General features: G+C 31.9%; 2 protein-coding genes and 1 long non-coding RNA gene across 4 annotated transcripts; 2 read left to right on the top strand and 1 right to left on the bottom strand.

Annotated features, from left to right (window-relative positions):
• Positions 1–4: 4 nt before the first annotated feature.
• Positions 5–445, bottom strand: LOC120186690. The gene is made up of 3 exons (XR_005522223.1): positions 307–445; positions 180–217; positions 5–82 (listed from the first exon to the last, which is right to left on the bottom strand). It is a non-coding gene; the product is annotated as an uncharacterized LOC120186690 (long non-coding RNA).
• Positions 446–9,337: 8,892 nt separating this feature from the next.
• Positions 9,338–20,015, top strand: LOC120186673 (membrane steroid-binding protein 1-like). 2 transcript variants are annotated; one of them, XM_039190552.1, is made up of 3 exons: positions 9,338–9,353; positions 17,846–18,215; positions 19,438–20,015. In XM_039190552.1, the coding sequence occupies exons 2-3, from the start codon at positions 17,902–17,904 to the stop codon at positions 19,778–19,780; spliced, it is 657 nt and encodes a 218-aa protein (XP_039046483.1). In that variant the 5' UTR covers positions 9,338–9,353; positions 17,846–17,901; the 3' UTR covers positions 19,781–20,015. The 2 variants fall into 2 exon arrangements, with proteins under 2 accessions (XP_039046483.1, XP_039046482.1); XM_039190551.1 differs by lacking the exon at positions 9,338–9,353 and having other exon boundaries at positions 17,802–18,215.
• LOC120186672 (DNA mismatch repair protein MSH3-like) lies at positions 10,242–16,735 on the top strand. Its single transcript, XM_039190550.1, is given in 13 exon segments — positions 10,242–10,646; positions 10,648–11,397; positions 11,626–11,817; positions 12,112–12,276; positions 12,567–12,665; positions 12,766–13,017; positions 13,385–13,648; positions 13,766–13,897; positions 14,030–14,290; positions 14,372–14,443; positions 14,860–15,009; positions 15,448–15,918; positions 16,125–16,735. Coding segments are annotated over 13 exon segments (3,312 nt in total). The 5' UTR covers positions 10,242–10,430; the 3' UTR covers positions 16,413–16,735.
• Positions 20,016–21,123: the final 1,108 nt, after the last annotated feature.

Raw genomic sequence — 21,123 nt, 5'->3', positions numbered from 1 at the left:
GACATTGTCACTGTAATCCATGACTTGTCTGTGCAGGCTTCCCTCTCTGGAAATGATCGAATCTTCACCATCTCCGACGTATCTGATATTGGAAATCGAATTACATATAGGTAAGTAGAAGAAAACAAAAAGGTACATAGTGAATGGCTACAGATACGGATTATTAATGCTTGTATCACCTCTGATCTTCAGCTCCCTCAATTTTATGAATTGTCACCTATGGATCACCATGAATTTCAAAACCAAGTTACACTGAAGCCAATACTAGATTTCAAAATCAACAGAATTAAAATGCTTGGAACTAACATGTAGAATGGCACCGGAGTTTGCAAACTTAAGGGGCAGGGAGACCGTAACAGGCTGTTTTCGGCTGCAAAATCGGAGAAATCGATCGAGGCTTCGCCGAGAAACCCGGCTTTAGAAGAACCCTGCAACAATCAATACAGTGCATTACACAGCGAATAATGAAGCTTCCATATAAAATAATTAGCCAGAAGAGATCCACCACATAATCCTAAGTAATTAATGCTTCAGGATTTGAAAGTAGTTTCCTTTTGTTTGCAGAAAGGCACGAGGTGCGATACCTTGCCGGATGGTTATAGAAATTTGGGTAAACTAGTTTCAAGGTCACTGAACTATTGCTTAGATTTTGTTTTAACACACTGAACTAAAACTTTTGTTAATATAGTCATCAAACTCTCTTACGATGAAAGTGATCTCGATGGTTTAAGAGTGATTTTATCCCTATAGATCTCAGATTTGATCACACCATTTGAAGGGGTATTTAAATGTCCATTATTAAATGAGTAAGAGTCGTTCAAATAGATATTGTCTTCTAATAAATGGTGGAAGATAATGAAAACTAGTGGGGGCCAAACCATTAAAATTTGGATAATTAAAGTTTAGGTCTTAAATTTTTAAAAATTTTAATTTGGTCCCGTAAAGTTTTTAGAAATCTATATTGATTTTTATTTTTTAAAAATATTTTTAACTAAGCATCAACCATAATTTTTTAAAATTCTCATTAAGACTCTCAAATTTTTAAATTTTTAAATTTTTTAATTATAATTCATTTTTTTTTCTAAATTGATCTCTTCAAAATTTTTAAAAAATTTAGTTTAAAGTTCTTTTTTTCAAAAATTTTAAGTTGACCCCTTTAAACTATATCACCGAGTCCCGTCACTATCTATAATCGTGGATGATTCGCCCATTCTAATTTAGACGGAGAATTACAACCAGTGATAATACGATCGTGAGTCGATATACTATTTGTGTAGGATGAAATGAAGAGGAAAAGAGAACAAGAAGGGAAAGGGAAACCCCTTCTTCTCATAATTGAGAAGGATTTACACTAATTATGTCTAATGATGCAAATATAAGACTCTTGTGGTAGTCTTATGGTTATTCGTACGTCAACGTACTAAATATATCAGTGATAAGATATTTATATTTTATGGTTACATGGTTTCAATTTTTATTCCCACATTGTGATTGATTTGAAAAATTGTTAATAATTTACGGTAAAACAAGATATCCAATTTTATAAGAGAATTTGTCTCCCATAATATACAATATCAAATTATTATTATATAAATTTATTTAATTAAAATATCAACAATTTTGTTAATTATTAATTATTAATAGTTAGTGATTTATTACAAATTTAAAAGATTAATTACCTTATTAACAAAAAAAATTAGCTCATCGATCATTAAAGCATTTTCCTTTTCTATATTTTAAGGTATTTTTAAATATTGGGAAAATAATTAATAGTTTTTAAAGCATTTAATAAAAAGGGTAAAGTATAGTAATGGTCACTGAACTTTTCTAAAACTTTCATTTAAGTCCCTCAACTTTTAAAACTTGCAATACAGTCCCCCAACATTTAGTCCGTTTGCAATATGGTCCCCCAACAGTTACGTCGGGGACCATATTGCAAACGGACTAAATGTTGAGGGACCATATTGCAAACGGATTAAATGTTAGGAGATTATATTGTAAGTTTTAAAAGTTGGGGACCTAAATGAAAGCTTTAGAAAAAATCAGTGACCATTACTATACTTTACCCAAAAAAATTGTTTTCTCTGTTTTGACATTTATTTTTTTCTTGTTTTCTTTTCTTTTTTAATGAAAATTTTAAGTATTTTCAGCCTATTTTTGCTACAATTAAACCCACTATTTTTAAATCTTTTTTTATCATTTGATTTAAGTCATCTTACATTTTAACATAATACTCTCATGTTTGGTTCACAAATATTATCTTGAGATATAAACTTACGTTATAAACAAGTCAAAATTTTTAAATAATTTATGTTAAGACAACACATGCAAAATGCAAAGAAAATGTAATTGTAAGTGAATCGAGTAAACTTTAATGCAAATTTAGATAATAAAATACATTAATTAAAAATATAAATAAAATAAATGCTTGAAAATGAATAAGATTAACTATGTGTGCAATTACTATAAATTTCATTCCCCCATAAAATATATGCTAATCCTAGGATAGTCGAACGCATGCATGTTTGGAATAATATAAAAATTAGGGTAAAGTATAGTAATGGTCATTGAATTTTTTTAAATCTTTCATTTAGGTCCCTCAACTTTTAAAACTTGCAATATAATCCCCCCAATATTTAGTCCATTTGCAATATGGTCCCTCAACATTCAGTCTGTTTGCAATATGGTCCCCGACGTAACCGTTGGGGGATCATATTGCAAACAGACTAAATGTTGAGGGACTGTATTGCAAGTTTTAAAAGTTGGAGGACCTAAATGAAAGCTTTAGAAAAGCTCAGTGACCATTACTATACTTTACCCTAATAAAAAATAAGGATACATTAATACACGGCTCAAATCATAAGGCATTTTGAAATTGAAAGTGTCCGTTGCATCAAAACTGGCGACGGCAATCGGGTCGGGTGGGTTAAATTTTTATTTTATTCGATCTTAACTAGTGATGATAATCGAGTCATTGGTGTTGGAACATGAGATCTCTGAAAATAACAATCATTCATTTAACTATTGAAATATCTTAATATAATTAAGTTTTTTTAAATAATATAATTATCGAAATGTCTCTTATAAAATTGAATAAAAACATTATAAATTACATTTTTTAGTAGGGTGTAATTAGATAAAAATTCTATTACTAATTATGACATTATTGTAACCTCCAAATGACTAAACCATGTTTTGACAAAAAAATATTAGGAGTGGGATTTCTAGTTGGTTTTGTAATGGATAATACCAAAAGGTCTTAACATTTATGGGTAAATTACACCAATCATCAGTAAACTTTATTCTTTCTCCTATTTCACTCATTGTACTTTAAATCCATTCAATTTTTCTCACTGAATTTAACACAATTAACATTTTTGGTCACTCATCCGTTTTCTCACTAAACGATGTTGTAAATGAGTTGTTATATATATGTAAAACGATGTCGTTTTGGTGAAATTTTTGTTTTTCTAAAACGACCTATTTTTAATGACGTTAAATATTTAATGGTTGAGTGATAAAAAAATGTTAATTGTATTAAATGCAGTGATAAAATTGAATGAATTTAAAGTAAATGAATGAAATAAGAGAGAAAATAAAGTTCAATGATGATCATTGTAATTTACCCAACATTTTTTATTGGGGCGCCTTCCTGTAGGTCAAATCCCCGCCAATTTGCACGTTGTTGCACGTGCTATCTTCTCCTTCTTGATCCCACCCCCTCTGCCTTTTGTACTAAATTATCTTTATATCACATAAAATATCAAAAATAATATTTTGATTATTTATCAAAATAATAACATTTGAATTATATTAAAAAATGAATAAATGACTGACGTATTTCTTTATTTATAGGGTAAACTATGCGTTTAGTAAATAAACTATTAATCTTTATCCGTTTTAATGCCTAAATTTTTAATTTTTTCAAAACCATACCTAAAGTTTAATTTTTATTTCATTTTAATACCCTGATTCAAAATTTACCGTTAAATTTTGAAAAGATTAAAAGTTTAGGTACTACAACTTACCAAAACTGATAGTTTAAGTATTAAATGCGTTAAGTTTTTAACGACGAGTACATAGATGAAACAAAAACTAAATATTATATATTGTTTTAAAAAAAATTAAAAATTTATGTACTAAAAACGAATAAAAAATGATAGTTTATGTCCTAAACTTATAATTTAGCATTCTTTATATTAGTCGTTTATTTTACTATGATGTCCCATCTTAAATTCTATTAGTACTCACTCATATAAAGAATTTAATAATTAATATATAAATATACTCACCCAAAAAGTATTTATCAATCCGCGACTGCTTAAATTAATAATCATACTAAGCGTAAATAACGGAATATATATATATATATATATATATTTTGAAGAAGACGTAATTGATAAAACATTTTTGTGTGTGTGTAAACTTACGTTACATGCGCATTCAAACATTTAAAAAGTAAATTATATACTTAATAATTAAATTGTCAGTTTTTGTCTGTTCTAATATCTGAATTTTCATTATTTTTTCAAAATCACATTTATGTTTATTTTTTATTTTATTTTAGTCGTTCGTCATTAAAAATTTAACGTGTTTAGTACCTAAACTATCAGTTTTATTCCACTTTAGTATTAATACCTAAACTTTCATTTTTTTTTCAAAATTTAACGTTAAATTTTAAACGATATACTAAAATGAAACAAAATCTAAACTGACTAAAACTTATAGTTTATATACTAAAAGCGTAATTTACTCAAATTTAAAATATGCAATCAAATATTATGTATGCATGTGTCATACGGTGATATAATCAATTTATATATAATATATCAAAAAGTTATTAAAATTTGAAAAGATTATATCTTTTTTTACTAAATATCAAATTAGTTTAATCACCCTCCTCCTGCAGTAGTCGTTGGTGTTCGAACTCGTAGTCTCTAAGAACAACAATGATTCCTTTAACCACTAAGGTAAGTTGGTTCCTGCATCGCATAAAATATACTTCATATCGATGAAATCTTACGGAACTTTAGGGGTTTAAAAATAATTTTAACATATACTTTTACGGGTCAATGTATATTCCACGGATTGAATTAAGGCATAACATATGATTTATACTGAACTTGAGCTAACATTTAATTCTAGGTTGAGGGTTAGAATGAAACTTAAGTAATTGATTAATATTTGAAAGATCAATTACAACATTCGCATTGAAGCAGGTTTGGTAGATTAATAAACCCAACCAAGATGGAAGACTTTGGGGTTGGTGGCTTAGACCAGCCGGTGTCATGTGTCAGCCCTCGCACCGGTTTCCAACAAGGTTTTTCCGAACAAAAACCGATGAAAAAACTGTCGGGACGGACCAAGATTTTACGTTAAGGATTAACTTATAAAATTTTAAGAAAAAACAGTTTTATAGTGTTTTAGAAATAGTCAAAATAGATTATTAATTAAAAATATAATATATATATATATATATATATATATATATATATATACCAATTTTTGGGTTATATATTTTTGAGTCGGGACGGGTTGACCGAAAACCTTACTCTTGTTCATCCCTAGTTATCGGGGCTGTTTAAGTTTATTAAATTGTTATAAATTGGTTATTATGATATTATATTTATTTATAAAAGTTTGATAAATTTAATGGTTATTTTTTGGGGTAATATTTTGATAAATTTTATTATAATTTATAAATTTAATAATTATTTTATTATAATTTATAAATTTAATAATCATTTTATTATAATTTAAAACTTTAATAATTATTTTATAGTTTTTGAAAGTTCAATGACCAAACTATTATTCTAACATAGTTAATAAGGATATCAGATATCATTGAAATTTTTTATGGTTTTGGGACTTTTATAATATAAGAAAAGTTAGGGTTGTTTTATAAATATAATAATATTTTAAATATTTTAAAAAATAAATTTTAAAATTATCAGGTTATGACACGTGTCACTTAACAATGAAAATTAATGTCGTTGACAGCCCGAACACCTAAAGTGCTGACGTTTGTAATGTTAGGCACCCTCATAATTCAAAAAAAATATAGACACTTATTTGACATAAAAGTATAATTTAAATATTTATTTGAACATTAATTCTTATTATTATTATTTTTGTCTAATAACTCGTAAAAGAACAAATACATAAAGTCAAAATAGTTATTTTTACCAAATTATTACTATAAACGACCTAACAAAACAAATATTTATATTCAACAAAATAATAATAATAATAATAATAATAATAATAAGTTCTCAATTTATTCATAAATATAAATACACATATTGAATTTTTTATAATCCTCAAACATTTTAAAAAAAATTATCGGTTGACATATTTTCTTTTATTTTAATTATGCGTTCAATACTCATTAAACAAAAATTCTCCTCCCTAAATAGGAATTATTAAAACAATCAATAATATTTAAAAAAAAAATTACAATTAATTAAATTTTGTATGCTTTAAAAATTTATCAATTAATTTCTTTAATTGATATTGATTGTTAAATCTAAAAATGAAAAATAGGGTTTATGGTTTATAAAATTTTAGAATTTTAATATTTTTAAAATTTTTATTTGAAAAATTATAAATCTTACATGATAGATTCACAATATGTCGCGTGATTGTAATATCTTAAAAAATTGTTTAAACTCGATGATTAAAATATATTAAACGACTTAAATGTTGATTTCTCAATTCGATAAATTAATTAATTTAATTTCTTAATTTTAAATTTTAATTAGATGTAAAAATAATATAGACTTAATTAATTTTTCTCTCTAAAATACGAGGATTTCATACATCTCCTAACCAGTGGCGGATTCAGGAATTAAAAAATGGGGGTCCAAAATAAATGAGCAACAACTTACCGACGACTTGATTGAGGAAGTTCACCGAAAAATCGCTGGTGAACGACGTCGTGGCGGGTGGTTTAGGCACAAAAAAAGGCTGAGAAATGAGAATTGAATAGCAGTGGGGTTGGAGTATGTGGGTTTGAACACGCAAAACAGAAGCTTTAGTATTAGTAATAGCTAAAATGAACGATTTTAAAATGATACATATTATTTTAATTAGTTTTTTAATTGAAAATATGGAATAGATTGACAACTTCCGAGTACAAATTTCAACTACAAAACAAAGTGTGCAGAAAAGAGCACAAATTTCAACTACAAATGTGCATAAAAGTAAAAAATAAAATAAAAAAGGTGTGGAGAATTTTGAAGTTTTAATATAGTGTATTAAGTGTTGATATTTTTTTTTAAGGAAAATGGGTATGCAACTGCTACCTCGAGGGGCACATAGGTCCGTTCCTGCTCCTAACCTAACATACATACACGTAGTCGAGCACCATAGATGATAGAGGTATGAACGTTCATTATCGAAAGATTGAGAGTTATCTATTAACAGATACTACCTTGTATTTACCCCAAATTATATAAATTAATGAATTTCATATTTTTTGAATTTACCGCCTTTGTGCCCTAGGCACATAAATCGATTAGAATCCCATCCATGGTCGACTTTTAATATATATATAAAATTTTAATTCTTAATATATATTAATTTTATATACTAATCACACAAGCACAATAAGAAAAGGCCGAGTTCATAAATAAATATCTGTATTAACAATAAAATAATAATTGGATTTAGATCTATATATTATATTAATTGGTCATCTTAATTATTTTAGCTGGTTCGGTAGATGGCATGTCACACGCACCAATGTTATTTCCTTAGAGACAAAAAATAATTGTGACAGCGTACACGCGATATGTCATATATATTATAAGTGTCACGCATTTTTAGTTTAGCTAATTTTCAATAATTAAGTAATTAGTGAACAAAGTTATCATAATTATTGAGATAATATAAAATTAATAATTAATAATTATTATTTTCAGAATTATCAAACATGATATAAAATATATAAAATTATCACGAGTCGAACTAACCTTTAATATTTTTATTTTTTTAAAAATATTATTTTATTTTATCCGTATCGTAATATAATAATTTAATAGTAACTCATTGATATTTTGCAATAGAGTGTAATTATTCAATTGTTGTTTTAATTTGACGAACTCATTTGATTTAAGAATATTGTAAACAATATTAAACTAATAATATTTTTAAATAACAAATGATTAAATTTATTAAATTATGACTAAATTAATAAAATATATACGATTAAGATCTTACATTATTATTAAATTAATCACACTTAACATCTTATTTAATTTTAATAATAAAATAATATATTTATAATAATATTTTATTTGAATTATTTTCACATAATTTATTCTATGGTAAATTAACACCTAAACTATCAATTTTGGTATATTTTAGTACCTAAACTTTCAATTATTTCAAAATCATACATAACGTTTATTTTTTGTTTTATTTTAATAACCCTGTTAAAATCTTAACATTAAGTTTTGAGTTTTTTTCTTTGAAAGATTATGTACTAAAATAGACCAAAACTAAAAATTTAGGTACTAAACACGTTGAGTTTTTTAACGGCAGGATACTAAAATGAAAAAAAAAACTAAACGCTAAGTATGATTTTGAAAAAATTGAAAGTTTATGTACTAAAACAGATCAAAACTGATAGTTTAAGTACTAAAGTCATATTTTACCCTTTATTCTAATGTTAATTGTACAAAACAAAAATCTAAAATAATTGTACAAATGATATTCTAAAAGATGTCATGATGCATGGATGAATAGTTAAACATGTGGGAATATATTAGTATTGTTTAAAAAAGATATACGTATTAAATTAAATATATATTATATGATTCACCTAAACCAGCGACGACCAGAATGGAAGGTTCTATGATACGAGTATTGGGAGGAATACGACAGCAGATCGAGTAGCTACCACGACCGTATCAGATCCGTATATTACAAACCCTATGTCCACATCGTATTATTTATACGTATGTATGTATATATACATGTCGGTACCATGAATTGACAATCAAGCCTTGTCACCGTGACATATTGGTGATTAAAATTGACTGAAAAAACTTTTTTAACTATAAAAATATAGGGTAAAGTACACAAATTATCCCGACTATATGATATTACTTTATTAAGTCTTTTGACTATCAAAAGTTGTAATATTGTCCTCCGACTATAGATTGTTGCTTTGTTGAGTCACTCGACTATCAAAAGTTACAAAATGGTCATCCGCCTATTCATTATGTTTCAAACTCGTCATTTTCCGTTAAAAATTTGGTGGTTGTCTAAGTTGGACGTTAACATAATGACTCATATATGATAGTCGTTTGAGGTTCTCGGATCATATTTTATTATATCACAGTCAGCAAGTTAATGGTTAAACACAAAATACCGCCAAATTTTTAACAAAAAATGACATGTTTTTAACATTCGTCGAGTAACCATTTTGTAACTTTTGATAATCGAGGGACTCAACAAAGTAACACTCTATAGTCGGATGACCATTTTATAATTTTCAATAATTGCGTGACTTAATAAAACAATACCCTATAATCAGGGACCATTCATGTACTTTACCCAAAAATATATAGTCGTAATTAAGGATGTACATGAATCTAAATTTTATAGATTCTCTAAGATTTAATCTTTCAGGATAAATTATATCAGGCGCCATTAAATTTTAAGTGTGTATTATTTATACACCAGATATTTAACTGTTTTAATTATAATGTAAAATATTATTTTTCGTTTTAATTATATCACTAAATCATTATTGGTGTAGTGATGTAGACCATAGCTGTCGTCGTGGATGTCACATTAAAACAATCCTGATTAAAGCCCCACGGAGAACGTTCGCTATTTTTTCTCAAGTTTCTTTAATATAATAACATCGTTTTAGTGTGATATCCATGTCAACAATCGTTATTTATATTATCATTATGTTGTCAAGTTAACGATCTAATGATATAATTAAAGTAAAAATCAAATTTCAGTTTCAATATTACCATTGAGAGTTCAGAGGTATAAACGATACACCATTTAAACTTCAGTAACATCCTCTATATTTACATTTAAAAATATTTTAATATTTTTTAATAAAAAGTATTATTTTATACATAATACTAGTAATAATATTGAGATTTTGATTGACTTCCTAATTGCACTAAAAGGGCAGAAGCCCATTAGGCTCAAATTGTTCCCTAATGGAAAAGATCCGTTAACCTAAGCCAGATTCTGATGACCTTCATCAAAGGCCCAATACGATTTCAATTTTGCGCCTCGGGTCGGCCGATCGGCGTTGTTTTATGCAGATTTGTTGATCAAGCAGAGTGTAAAGCGCGCCAAATGAAGAAAACCCTCCACTTCAATGGCTCCATCTATTCGAAATTCATCATCTCTCTGAAATTTTGCTCATTTTAGTTGATCAGTTGATTGATTGCCAAAACATGGGCAAGCAAAAGCAACAAGTGATTTCTCGCTTCTTTGCTCCCAAGCCCAGAATTCCACCGTCAAACCCATCGTCGTCCTCTCCTCCTCCTCCGCCGGCGCCGCGGATTCGATCCCCTAACGTAAAAACAACGGTATCCTTTTCTCCTTCGAAACGCAAGCTTCTCTCTGACCACCTCCCTTCCACTCCTAAAAGACCCAAAACCACGCTTTCCCCCCCACACGCTTAACCCGGTTCCTCCTCAGTCTAATCCTTCCCTCCACCAGAAGTTCCTACAGAAACTCCTCGAACCATCTTCACCACCTCTTCCGGAACGTTCCATCGAACCTTCTGAATCCGACCACAAAAGCTACACTCCATTGGAACAGCAAGTTGTGGATTTGAAAAACAAGTACCCGGATGTTCTCCTCATGGTGAAAGTTGGTTACAGGTTTCGGTTCTTCGGGAAAGATGCGGAGATAGCCGCGAAAGTGTTGGGAATTTACGCCCATGTTGATCGCAACTTCTTAACAGCAAGTGTGCCAACTTTTCGATTGAATGTTCATGTGAGGAGGCTGGTTACTGCCGGGTACAAGGTTGGGGTGGTGAAACAGACAGAAACAGCTGCGATTAAGGCGCACAGTTCCAACCGGGTTGGCCCGTTTGGCAGAGGGTTGTCGGCATTGTACACTAAGGCGACGCTGGAGGCGGCGGAGGATGTGGGAGGGAAGGAGGAAGGGTGTGGTGCAGAGAGTAATTATTTAGTTTGTGTTGTAGAGAAAGGTTTGGATTTATCTGGGTCGGTTTCGAATTTGGGTGGGGCTCATGTGAGGATTGGAATTGTTGGAGTAGAGATTTCAACCGGGGATGTCGTGTACGGTGAGTTTGATGACGGGGTTATGAGGAGTGAGCTTGAAGCTGTGGTTTTGAGCTTGGCTCCGGCCGAGTTATTGCTTGGACAAGCACTTTCAAAACAAACAGAAAAGGTATCTACTTTATTATTGTTATAGTTTATGAAGTTGCATGTTTACGGGGACATTTCATTTTTAACACTAAATTTGAATATTAACTAGAATTTTGGCCAGTGCATCTAGCTCATTCAACAATGAAAACAAAAAGGGGGTATCTTGTAGAATAATTCTATAGATGAACCATTTCACTATTAAGAGGCCCTTTCTTCCAAAAGTTTTCTGATAATAAGATACATGTATCAGTTGCTACTGGCATATGCTGGACCTGCCTCGAATGTTCGCCTGGAGCATGTCACTTGTGATTGTTTCAAGGATGGTGGTGCACGTGAGGATTTGATATCTGTTTATGAGAAGATGGTTGAAGATAATTTAGCAGATAATGTGCATCAGTTAGCAGAGGCTACAGAACAGGGAAACTCTCACTCTTTGATTCAGGTGTGGTATTGATTGCAACTTTTGCGCACTGATAACCATTGCATTTAAAGTATGGTTTCTTGTGGGGTTTGTTTTGCTCTTTGTTATGTAACCTCTTTGGTAATTTGTATTGTCAATCTTACACATTTTAATTTGCAAAAATTAAATATGTTAGCATAGATAGCAACTATGACTTCTTGTCTACCTTTTCCCCATGTAATAATACTAAGCTGATTTCTTTCTATCATTAAACCATTGTTTTTTATTGATCTTGTTCTAATGTATCAATCAACTTTCTTGACTTTTGGTTTCAAGGGTGTCATGGACATGCCAGATTTGGCTTTGCAAGCATTGGCCTTAACTATTCAGCATCTCAAGCAATTTGGATTTGAAAGAATTTTGTGCTTTGGAGCTTCATTCCGCTCCTTATCAAGCAGGATCGAGATGAACCTTTCAGCAAATGCACTTCAACAATTAGAGGTAATTGTTTTATTATTTTGTGTATATATCTGTTCCCGAGATTTCCATGTTATCTGTTCATTTACTGCCTAGTTACTCGTATTCAAGTTTCCTTTTGACTCTCCCACCACAAAATGGCATAAAGCGTTTGTGATCAGCTAATGGTTGTCGTAGTGTCAATTTGTGGTCATTGTGAGGTTCAATTAGTGTACCTATCACTGTGAGATCCAAAATGATTCCTTTGAAATTATCAGAATTTTCTGCTTCTCTTTCAAAACCTTGTTCTGAACACATGCTTTTGCTATCTCCAGATTTTGAGGAATAATTCAGACGGTTCTGAATCTGGCTCATTGCTTGGAATCATGAATCATACTCTCACTACTTATGGATCGAGGCTTTTAAGACACTGGGTATTTGAGATAAAACATAGTCTGATTTCTGGTGGTTTCTCCATATTTTTTCCTAATGTATGATTTCAGTTTCACCTTAGACTTTTGCTTCATTAAACAGATTACTCACCCATTATGTGATAGAAACATGATATCTGCTCGACTGGATGCTGTTTCTGAAATCGCTCTGTCCATGGGGTCTTATAAAGACTCTCAGAGTATAGTTGAGATCAAGGGGGAAGATTCTGACTTGACTACTATGCAAACAGAATTGTCATGTTTGCTTTCCTCAGTTTTAACTTTCTTAGGAAGATCACCTGACATTCAACGTGGAATAACAAGAATCTTCCATCGAACTGCCACCCCAACAGAGGTATTGTCATCCTCTTTATCTTTGTTGTTGTGTATGCTAAGGGAAGCAACAATTACTCAAGTAACCAGGTTCACAAGGCTCTTCCTTTCTTTTTGGCTGAAGCCCTTTTTGTTTTCTTTATATGTAAATGTGTAATTTTACAGTTGGGTTTTGGCACTATGATTTCTTAAGTTTGTTGATTGGCAGCATGTTTAGGATTTTTACTAATGATGGAGATGAATTTTAAATTTAAATTTGCAACTAGTAACTTGATGTTCTTTTTTTCTCCTGCATTTAAGCCATTGATAACAATGCTATGCTTCCTTGCTACAACCTAGATTTAATGGTGGGTGCTATTGTTTAAATTCCTAAGGATTCAATTGTATAGTTCATTGCAGTTATTCAAGCTATTTTGTCTGCTGGAAAGCAACTTAAGCGGCTTCATATTGATGAAGAATATGAGGATCATGGCTGCAAAAAAGTTGGAGTTGCAACTGTGCAGTCTACTCTGTTGAAAAGGTTGATTTTGACTGCTTCATCATCCAAGGTACTTGGCATTGCTGTCAAACTACTTTCTACCCTAAACAAAGAAGCAGCTGATAAAGGGGATTTTACAGACTTAATCATCATATCTAAAGACCAATTTCCTGAGGTTTGTATCTTGGATGAAGTCAAGATCTCGTAATTTAAAATTTTACTCTTTTTATTCCTATTGTATCATCGATTTTGTTGCCTTTTCAAATCCTGTTGGGTTGATTGGTTAGTGCAGGTTGCTACCGCTCGGAGAGCACTTCAGTTGGCAAAGGTCAAACTGGATAATATGATTGGATCATACAGAAAACAATTTGGGAATCGCAATTTGGAATTTACATGTGTGGCAGGAACTACACATTTGGTAGAGGTCGGCTTATTTGTATATACAGGAATATCATAATAAGTACTCCAGACAGCTATAATAATATTCCATGCAGTTTTGTTTTCTTGCACCCCTAGTTGGTTTATGTGGCTCTGAACCACTTCAATGTCTATGCAGCTGCCTATAGATGCCAAGGTACCTTCAAACTGGGTTAGGGTAAACAGTACCAAAAAAACAATAAGGTATCATCCACCTGAAGTATTGACTGCTCTAGACCAGTTAAGTCTGGCAAATGAAGAGCTCACCATTATCTGTCGAGCTGCATGGGACAGCTTTCTTAGGGAAATTGGAGAATATTATGTGGACTTTTACGCTGCTGTTCAAGCACTTGCTGCTCTGGACTGTTTGCACTCACTTGCCGTTCTTTCAAGAAATAAGGTACCTACTTGGTGAACCTTAATGCTTTGTTCTTGATCTGACTAAGTTGATATTTGTTATATTTTCAATTGTTTGCTACAGAATTATGTCCGTCCTATTTTTGTGGAGGACAGGAAACCTGTTCAAATACAAATCCACGCTGGCCGCCACCCTGTAAGTTGAACTATTGAAGCTCAAGTTTGAAACACATTAAATCCATCTCGACTCACTTAAAACCGAACCTATTTGGAAAGTTTTGAAGGATTTTTTTAGGCAGAATGATTTTTTCACCTTCAAAATTTTCGAAAAAAGGGGTCATTTTGGCTCTTTTACTTTTTTCAATCTCTTTTAGCTTATTTTTTTGTCATATAAAACAGAATTGGATGAAAAATTTAACGGAACTGTTAACTTGCTGATGTGGATGCTACATGACATTCCACATGTATCCAATGCTGACATGGCATTATTTTGCCTTATTAACCACCATGATTGATGTTGATGATGTTTAACCTAAAACTAAGTTCTTTGTATAAATTATAGTAGATATATTGCTGTGGGGTGTTTTTTTACTGAGTGGTATGTTCCATCAGGTAGTGGAGACCATCTTACAAGACAGTTTTGTTCCGAATGACACAATATTGCGTGCAGATGGAGAGTATTGTCAGATTGTTACGGGTCCTAATATGGGTGGGAAAAGTTGTTACATTCGCCAGGTTGCTCTAATTGCTTTGATGGCTCAGGTAGAATATGAGCTTACTATATTGCTTCTCTCTTCCCACTCTCCTCCCCTCCTTGCTTCTCGTCAATGTAACGTCTCTCATTTTTTTTAACCACTAAGTTCATTTATGCATATTTGCTTTAGTTAGTTCATGTGCACTTGTCCCAAAAAGAAAGATATATAAATATATTTCTCATTTATTACAAGTTCAAGATTCACTCTTCCAAAGGCATGATTATAGTACATGTGATAATGTTAAGCTGGGTGTTGATCTTGTTCTCTTCACAAGCTCTTTTTCATAGTCTCACATTATGCAATGAGATGGGTGAATTTATCAAATTCTCTCCTGTCACCTTCCATTTTTAAGTAAATGATCCCTCTGATGTTGAGTTTCTCCCATTTCGTTGTGTTTCTTGAAATAACGCTTGCTGTTTTGAAACATGCCTACTGATCTTTCTAGGTTGGGTCCTTTGTACCAGCAGAATCAGCCACTCTGCCCGTGTTAGATGCCATCTACACGCGCATAGGTGCGTCTGACAGTATCCAACAAGGGAGAAGTACCTTTCTGGAGGAACTAAGTGAGGCTTCTCAGATACTCCGGAATTGCACTGCAAAGTCGCTTGTTATCATTGATGAGCTTGGAAGAGGAACCAGTACACATGATGGTGTAGCTATTGCTTATGCTACATTGCATCATCTGCTGGATCAGAAAAAATGCATGGTCCTCTTCGTGACCCATTACCCTAAAATTGCCGACATTAAAGTTAAATTTCCTGGGTCTGTGGAGGCATACCACGTCTCTTATCTGACCTCATGTAATGACGAGAGTACTCCCGAAGCAAAATCTGATCATGATGTAACTTACCTATATAAGCTCGTCCCTGGTGTTTCTGCTCGGAGTTTTGGTTTCAAGGTTGCACAGCTTGCACAGGTATCCCTCTCTCTGAATGTAAACTAGAAAACCGAACAATCTAAGCTGAAACTTGAACTCTGCTAGACATCAGTTTGACAACATTCGACATTCTCACTGCTATTTTACCAAGATAGGCCAGTTCTGGCATCCATCTGTGAATACGAATGAACATTCTATTCTCGACAACTTCATATCTTGTTTTAATACTTTATCATATGATGCAGCTGCCTTCATCATGCATTAATAAAGCAATCTTTATGGCTACAAGACTGGAAACAATTGAAAGCAGCAGAGTGGGAGAAAAATCAGGAGAAAGGCAGCGACAAGAGAACATATTACCATCTACTGCTGGCTTCCATAGTGGAAGGACAGAGGATCCGGAAGAATTCGTTAGTGCTTTCGGGGACGTGCTTTTGAAATTGAAGTCTGCAACAACGGATGATGACCTTGAAGAAAGCTTTCGGCTGTTGAAAGAGGCTAGAGGCGTTGCAAGGGAATTATTAAACAGGTAAATGCTTCACAGGTAACTTGTACGAATGCCTTTGGTTGTTCGATCCGTCCGTCGATTTTGTGAATAGAATACCATTGTATCTGAGGAAGTTTTGTAATTTTTGTAACGCTTACTTGGTCAAATGGCAGCCAACTTACTCTTGATATCTCCATCAGTTTCTTACCTAATATTATTTACTTCTGCTCCAAGAAATGACCCGATTCTAGATCGAGGTAAGATTTGGGGAAATGGGTATGTTATCGAGTGTCGAGACGTCGGGAAGAAATGATCCCGACTCCGGCTCCGGCTCCGGCACCACTTGTTCGTAGTACACTGATTATGTTTTCATTAAAAATAGTACTGCTTTCATGGGTTCCATCTTAAGTGTTGAAATGAACAGACTTTGATTTTAGATTGATTTTCTAGAGGAAGATGATGGAAAGAAGTGGAATGGTTTGGTAAAAAGGTATTTATATTAAATATATATTATTTATTTTTTAAAGAATTTAATATATAAAATTGAAATTAATGAAAAAATGGATTCTGACATGGCATGATATATATAATTGGCCAGCCATCAATAATTGTAAATGTTGAATACTGCAAGTCTGCTATAGTATTCCATTTCGACAGGCATGACCTCAGTCCAGAATGGTGGCGGAGAATTCAATATTCTAGATTTACCAAACATAATTATATTAATTGGTAAAAAACATAAGAGGTCCTTGCACTTTGAAAAAAAATTTAATGTGGTCATCGTGTTATTTTTCGTCTCAATGTGACTATCTAACTCAAAAAAAACTTAATGTGACTCTTTGATCAATATTTTTCCGTCTTTGACCGCTATGATGTTAGCGTGGTAGTTTAAGGTCTTGATATTACGGTCCATAGTACAATCGTGACAATTTATTTGTCATGTATGAGTTACTAATTTAATCAATCTATTATGTCATCTGTTATGTTATCAATCATCGTGAATTATCATATCAACACTCTAAACGTCACATCAGTACAGTGAATTGTCACGTCAACTCGGTAACAATTATGACGAAAAACTTTGATTAAAAGATCACATTAAATTTATTTTATTTTCTAAGTGATATAGTCACATTAAGAAAAAAAAATATAAGAGCTATATTGATTTTTTTAAAAAATATAGGGATCTCTGCTGTATTTTCGCCAATTGTATTTGTTGAATGATCTGGAAGCATATTTAATTAGTTAACCAATTAATTAATCCTGGTATTTTTAATTTAGTATATAAAATCCTAAATTTTATAATTTATTTATATTATTTAATTACAATTTACATCTCATTTTATTAATTAATTACGGTTTAGGGACTTGCAAAATTTGATTTACAAATTGGTTCATCTGAGGGAGAAACGTGGGTTTAAATAACTACAGACAGAAAACACCGAAGGTAAGAGCGACAAAGCTATCTCTACTCAGTAGTTCTCAGACCAGACTCACTGAGTCGAGACGAAACTCGCTAAAGGAAATCGAAAGCGATGGCTTTGCAGGTATGGGAGACTTTGAAGGAGGTGATAACTGCTTATACGGGTCTATCTCCGGCCACTTTCTTCACGGTTCTTGCTCTTTTGTGGGCCGTTTACTATGTAGCAACCGGTCTATTCAGGTCATCCGATGATCATCACCACCAACGGTCCAGGGCTTTCGAGGAGGAGCAGATGGAGCCGCTCCCGCCACCGGTTCAGCTCGGCGAGATTACTGAGGAGGAACTTAAGCAGTATGATGGGTCGGATCCTAAGAAACCACTCCTCATGGCTATCAAGAGCCAGATCTATGATGTTTCTCAAAGCAGGTTTAAAACTTCTTAAATTTTTCTGTGAAATTTGGGTTTTTTCATTATTTCTAGAAATTACTTAATTTTTTATCTTTATATCATTACCTTTCACTTGCTTTTAGCTCATGATTGTACTGGAAAGCTTTCTTGATTGCAGCCTTTTGCTTTTCTGCTGATTTCTTTTTAGTTTATTGATTTTAGAATTGTCTTTTTTTAATAATCTTATAGCATATGATTTTGGCCAACATATGAGTTGCTCCATGTAATTACAGTGAAAGTTTGCATTTGATTTCTTGAGATTGGGTGATCAGTTCACAAATTGTGAGATGAATATGATAAAATCATATATGAAATTTAATCAAAGTAGTTCATTGCAAGTAATTTTCTGTTACTTGATTTTGCTTGTCTAATTAAAAGTCCAAGACTTTGACCCTGAATCACATGTTTTGACTGAGGAAGAATGAAAATTGAATAATATGGTGCCATCCCTTTAATCTGGTTCTATGATCATAGGTGTTAGCATGCTTTTGTATCTTTTCTGATACAAGTTTGTTTGATTCTCGAATACTAGTATATACTCGATTCAATTAAGCGAAGAGATGAGACCGAATTGTCTTGTATGTGAACCTTGTTTCTCTCCAATTAATAGTTAGAGCACTATTTTTCAGTAGTTATATAGGATAACACCTCTGTCTTGTGTCTTGCTTGTCTTCCCTTTCTCTAATATGGTAACCAGCATGCATGAAATTAACACGGATCGAGAAAAAAAGACTTTGAGTTTGAGGTAAGCTTGAACTTGGTTGAGCTTAATATGTTGTTTTCATTTCACCCGACTTTAGTCCTATCCGATGTGTTTTGGTTTATTTCTAAGGCACAAACTACTTATGCTCCTGTTTTCTCCTATTTGGTTGGATGGATTATTAAACTTCAATTAATAATCTCAGAAAAGGTAATCAACTGACATAGTTTTATAGTAATGTGCATTATGTACAACAGTAGTACTTTATTTCGAGCATTGAGCCTTTTTTTGTGATTCTGTAGTCCATACTGGTTTGCTATTTTGTCGTATTCGAACCTTTCGTAATGTGTTGGGAGTACTTATCACATTTTAAGTGATCTTTATTGTAATTTGTGCTGAAACTCTTTATGATTGTTGAATTTTCAAGAGGCTAGATTAGTCATATCTATGCGAGAATCGCGCGTTCTTGGCTGTTACCTGATATGTTTATCTTTCTTGCAGAATGTTTTATGGTCCTGGTGGACCTTACGCATTGTTTGCTGGTAAAGACGCGAGCAGAGCTCTTGCAAAGATGTCTTTCGAAGAGAAAGATCTAACAGGGGACATTTCGGGTCTCGGTCCATTCGAATTGGACGCATTGCAGGACTGGGAGTACAAGTTCATGAGCAAGTATGTCAAGGTTGGAACCATCAAGAAGACGGTTCCAGTAACCGAAGGAGATGCCAACGGTGAAGCCTCAGGAGCTGCAGAAAGTGAGGCTAAGCCAGCTGAAGACAGTCCATCACAAAGTCCGGTTGTCGAAACGGAGGAAAAGGCTTATCCTGCAGATACTAAGGACGAGTAACAACTTCGGACTTAGCTGTGTCCGTTTCGAGAAGGTGATCGGTCTTTCTACTGGACATGACGTGCCAGAAGAGACGGTGTTACGTTGTTCGAATGTGAATCGAATTCCATATAAACATAAAACCTTAAGTTACTGCAGATACTCTAGTAGCAAACTTGCCTAAATGTTTAGTTCCGTAAAAATAAATTGGGATGTTAATTTCTGTTAAAAGTTGTTGTTCCTGCACAATGAGCTATGAAAAGAGATATTGTGGGTCTCTCTATGCATGTTGGAATTGTTGACATTTTAAAACATACTTGAATCACTGTCTAGATTTCTCTTTTTCCCTATAAATTCTAGGGTGATTACGCGTTAAGTACCTAAACTATTAATTTTGGTTCGTTCTAGTACTTAAACTTTTAGTTTTTTCAAAATCATACTTAAAATTTAATTTTTGTTTCATTTTAGTACTCTTGTTAAAAACTTTAGTTTTGTTTGATTTTAGTATTCTGTTCAAAATTTAACGTTCAATTTTGAATAAGTTTAAAATTTTAAGTAATGAAACGAATAAAATCTGATAGTTTAGGTACTAAACGCATTAAGTTTTTAACGGTGAGATACGAAAATGAAATGAAAATTAAACGTTGGTATGGTTTTAAAAAAATTGAAAATTTAAACACTAAAATGGATCAAAATTAATACTTTAGGTATTATGCATTTATCTAAAATTCTATTCCTCAAAATAATATGTATGATTAAATTAAAAATATATATATGATAAAATATACGTTATCGACCTATTTAGTTCTTTCGTTGGAATGTATAAAATCATATGATCATTTTAATATTAGAGAATATATTTTTTTTTTCAAAAGATATTTTTTTATTAATTTGAGATAAATATAAGATAATATCTATTCAAAATACATGTTTAATATGAGTATCGGAAAATACGAATTAATTATCCTTTAAAATACTTTAGGAATAACGTTTAAATAAATAAATTTATTTGTAAAGCAATGGATGATTTTTTTTAATTAAAAGAAGTCTATTACAATGAAATACTAAGTGCGAATAAAAGCAGGACCATGAAGATCACGAGCAAGATGAGATATTATCTCCTGGGGAGGATCTATGTATATGCATGATTGATCATTTGTAACGACGATAGATTTTACTAGGAAGTCTACTGCAGCATTGACTTCACGACATATGAGAACGAATTCAATCTTCTAAAGGATGATTTAAAAAAAAAACCAATGGATGCTATACATACTATAGAATTAAAAATAGACTTAAAACATATAGGGTAAACTATGCCTTTAGTACTAAAAGTATCAGTTTTGGTTTGTTTTAGTATTTAA

This window comes from Hibiscus syriacus, unplaced genomic scaffold (genome assembly GCF_006381635.1).
Source record: "Hibiscus syriacus cultivar Baekdansim isolate YM2019G1 unplaced genomic scaffold, ASM638163v2 tig00113719_pilon, whole genome shotgun sequence".
Classification (NCBI taxonomy): Eukaryota; Viridiplantae; Streptophyta; class Magnoliopsida; order Malvales; family Malvaceae; genus Hibiscus; species Hibiscus syriacus.
This window is presented reverse-complemented; position numbering and strand designations above follow the sequence as displayed.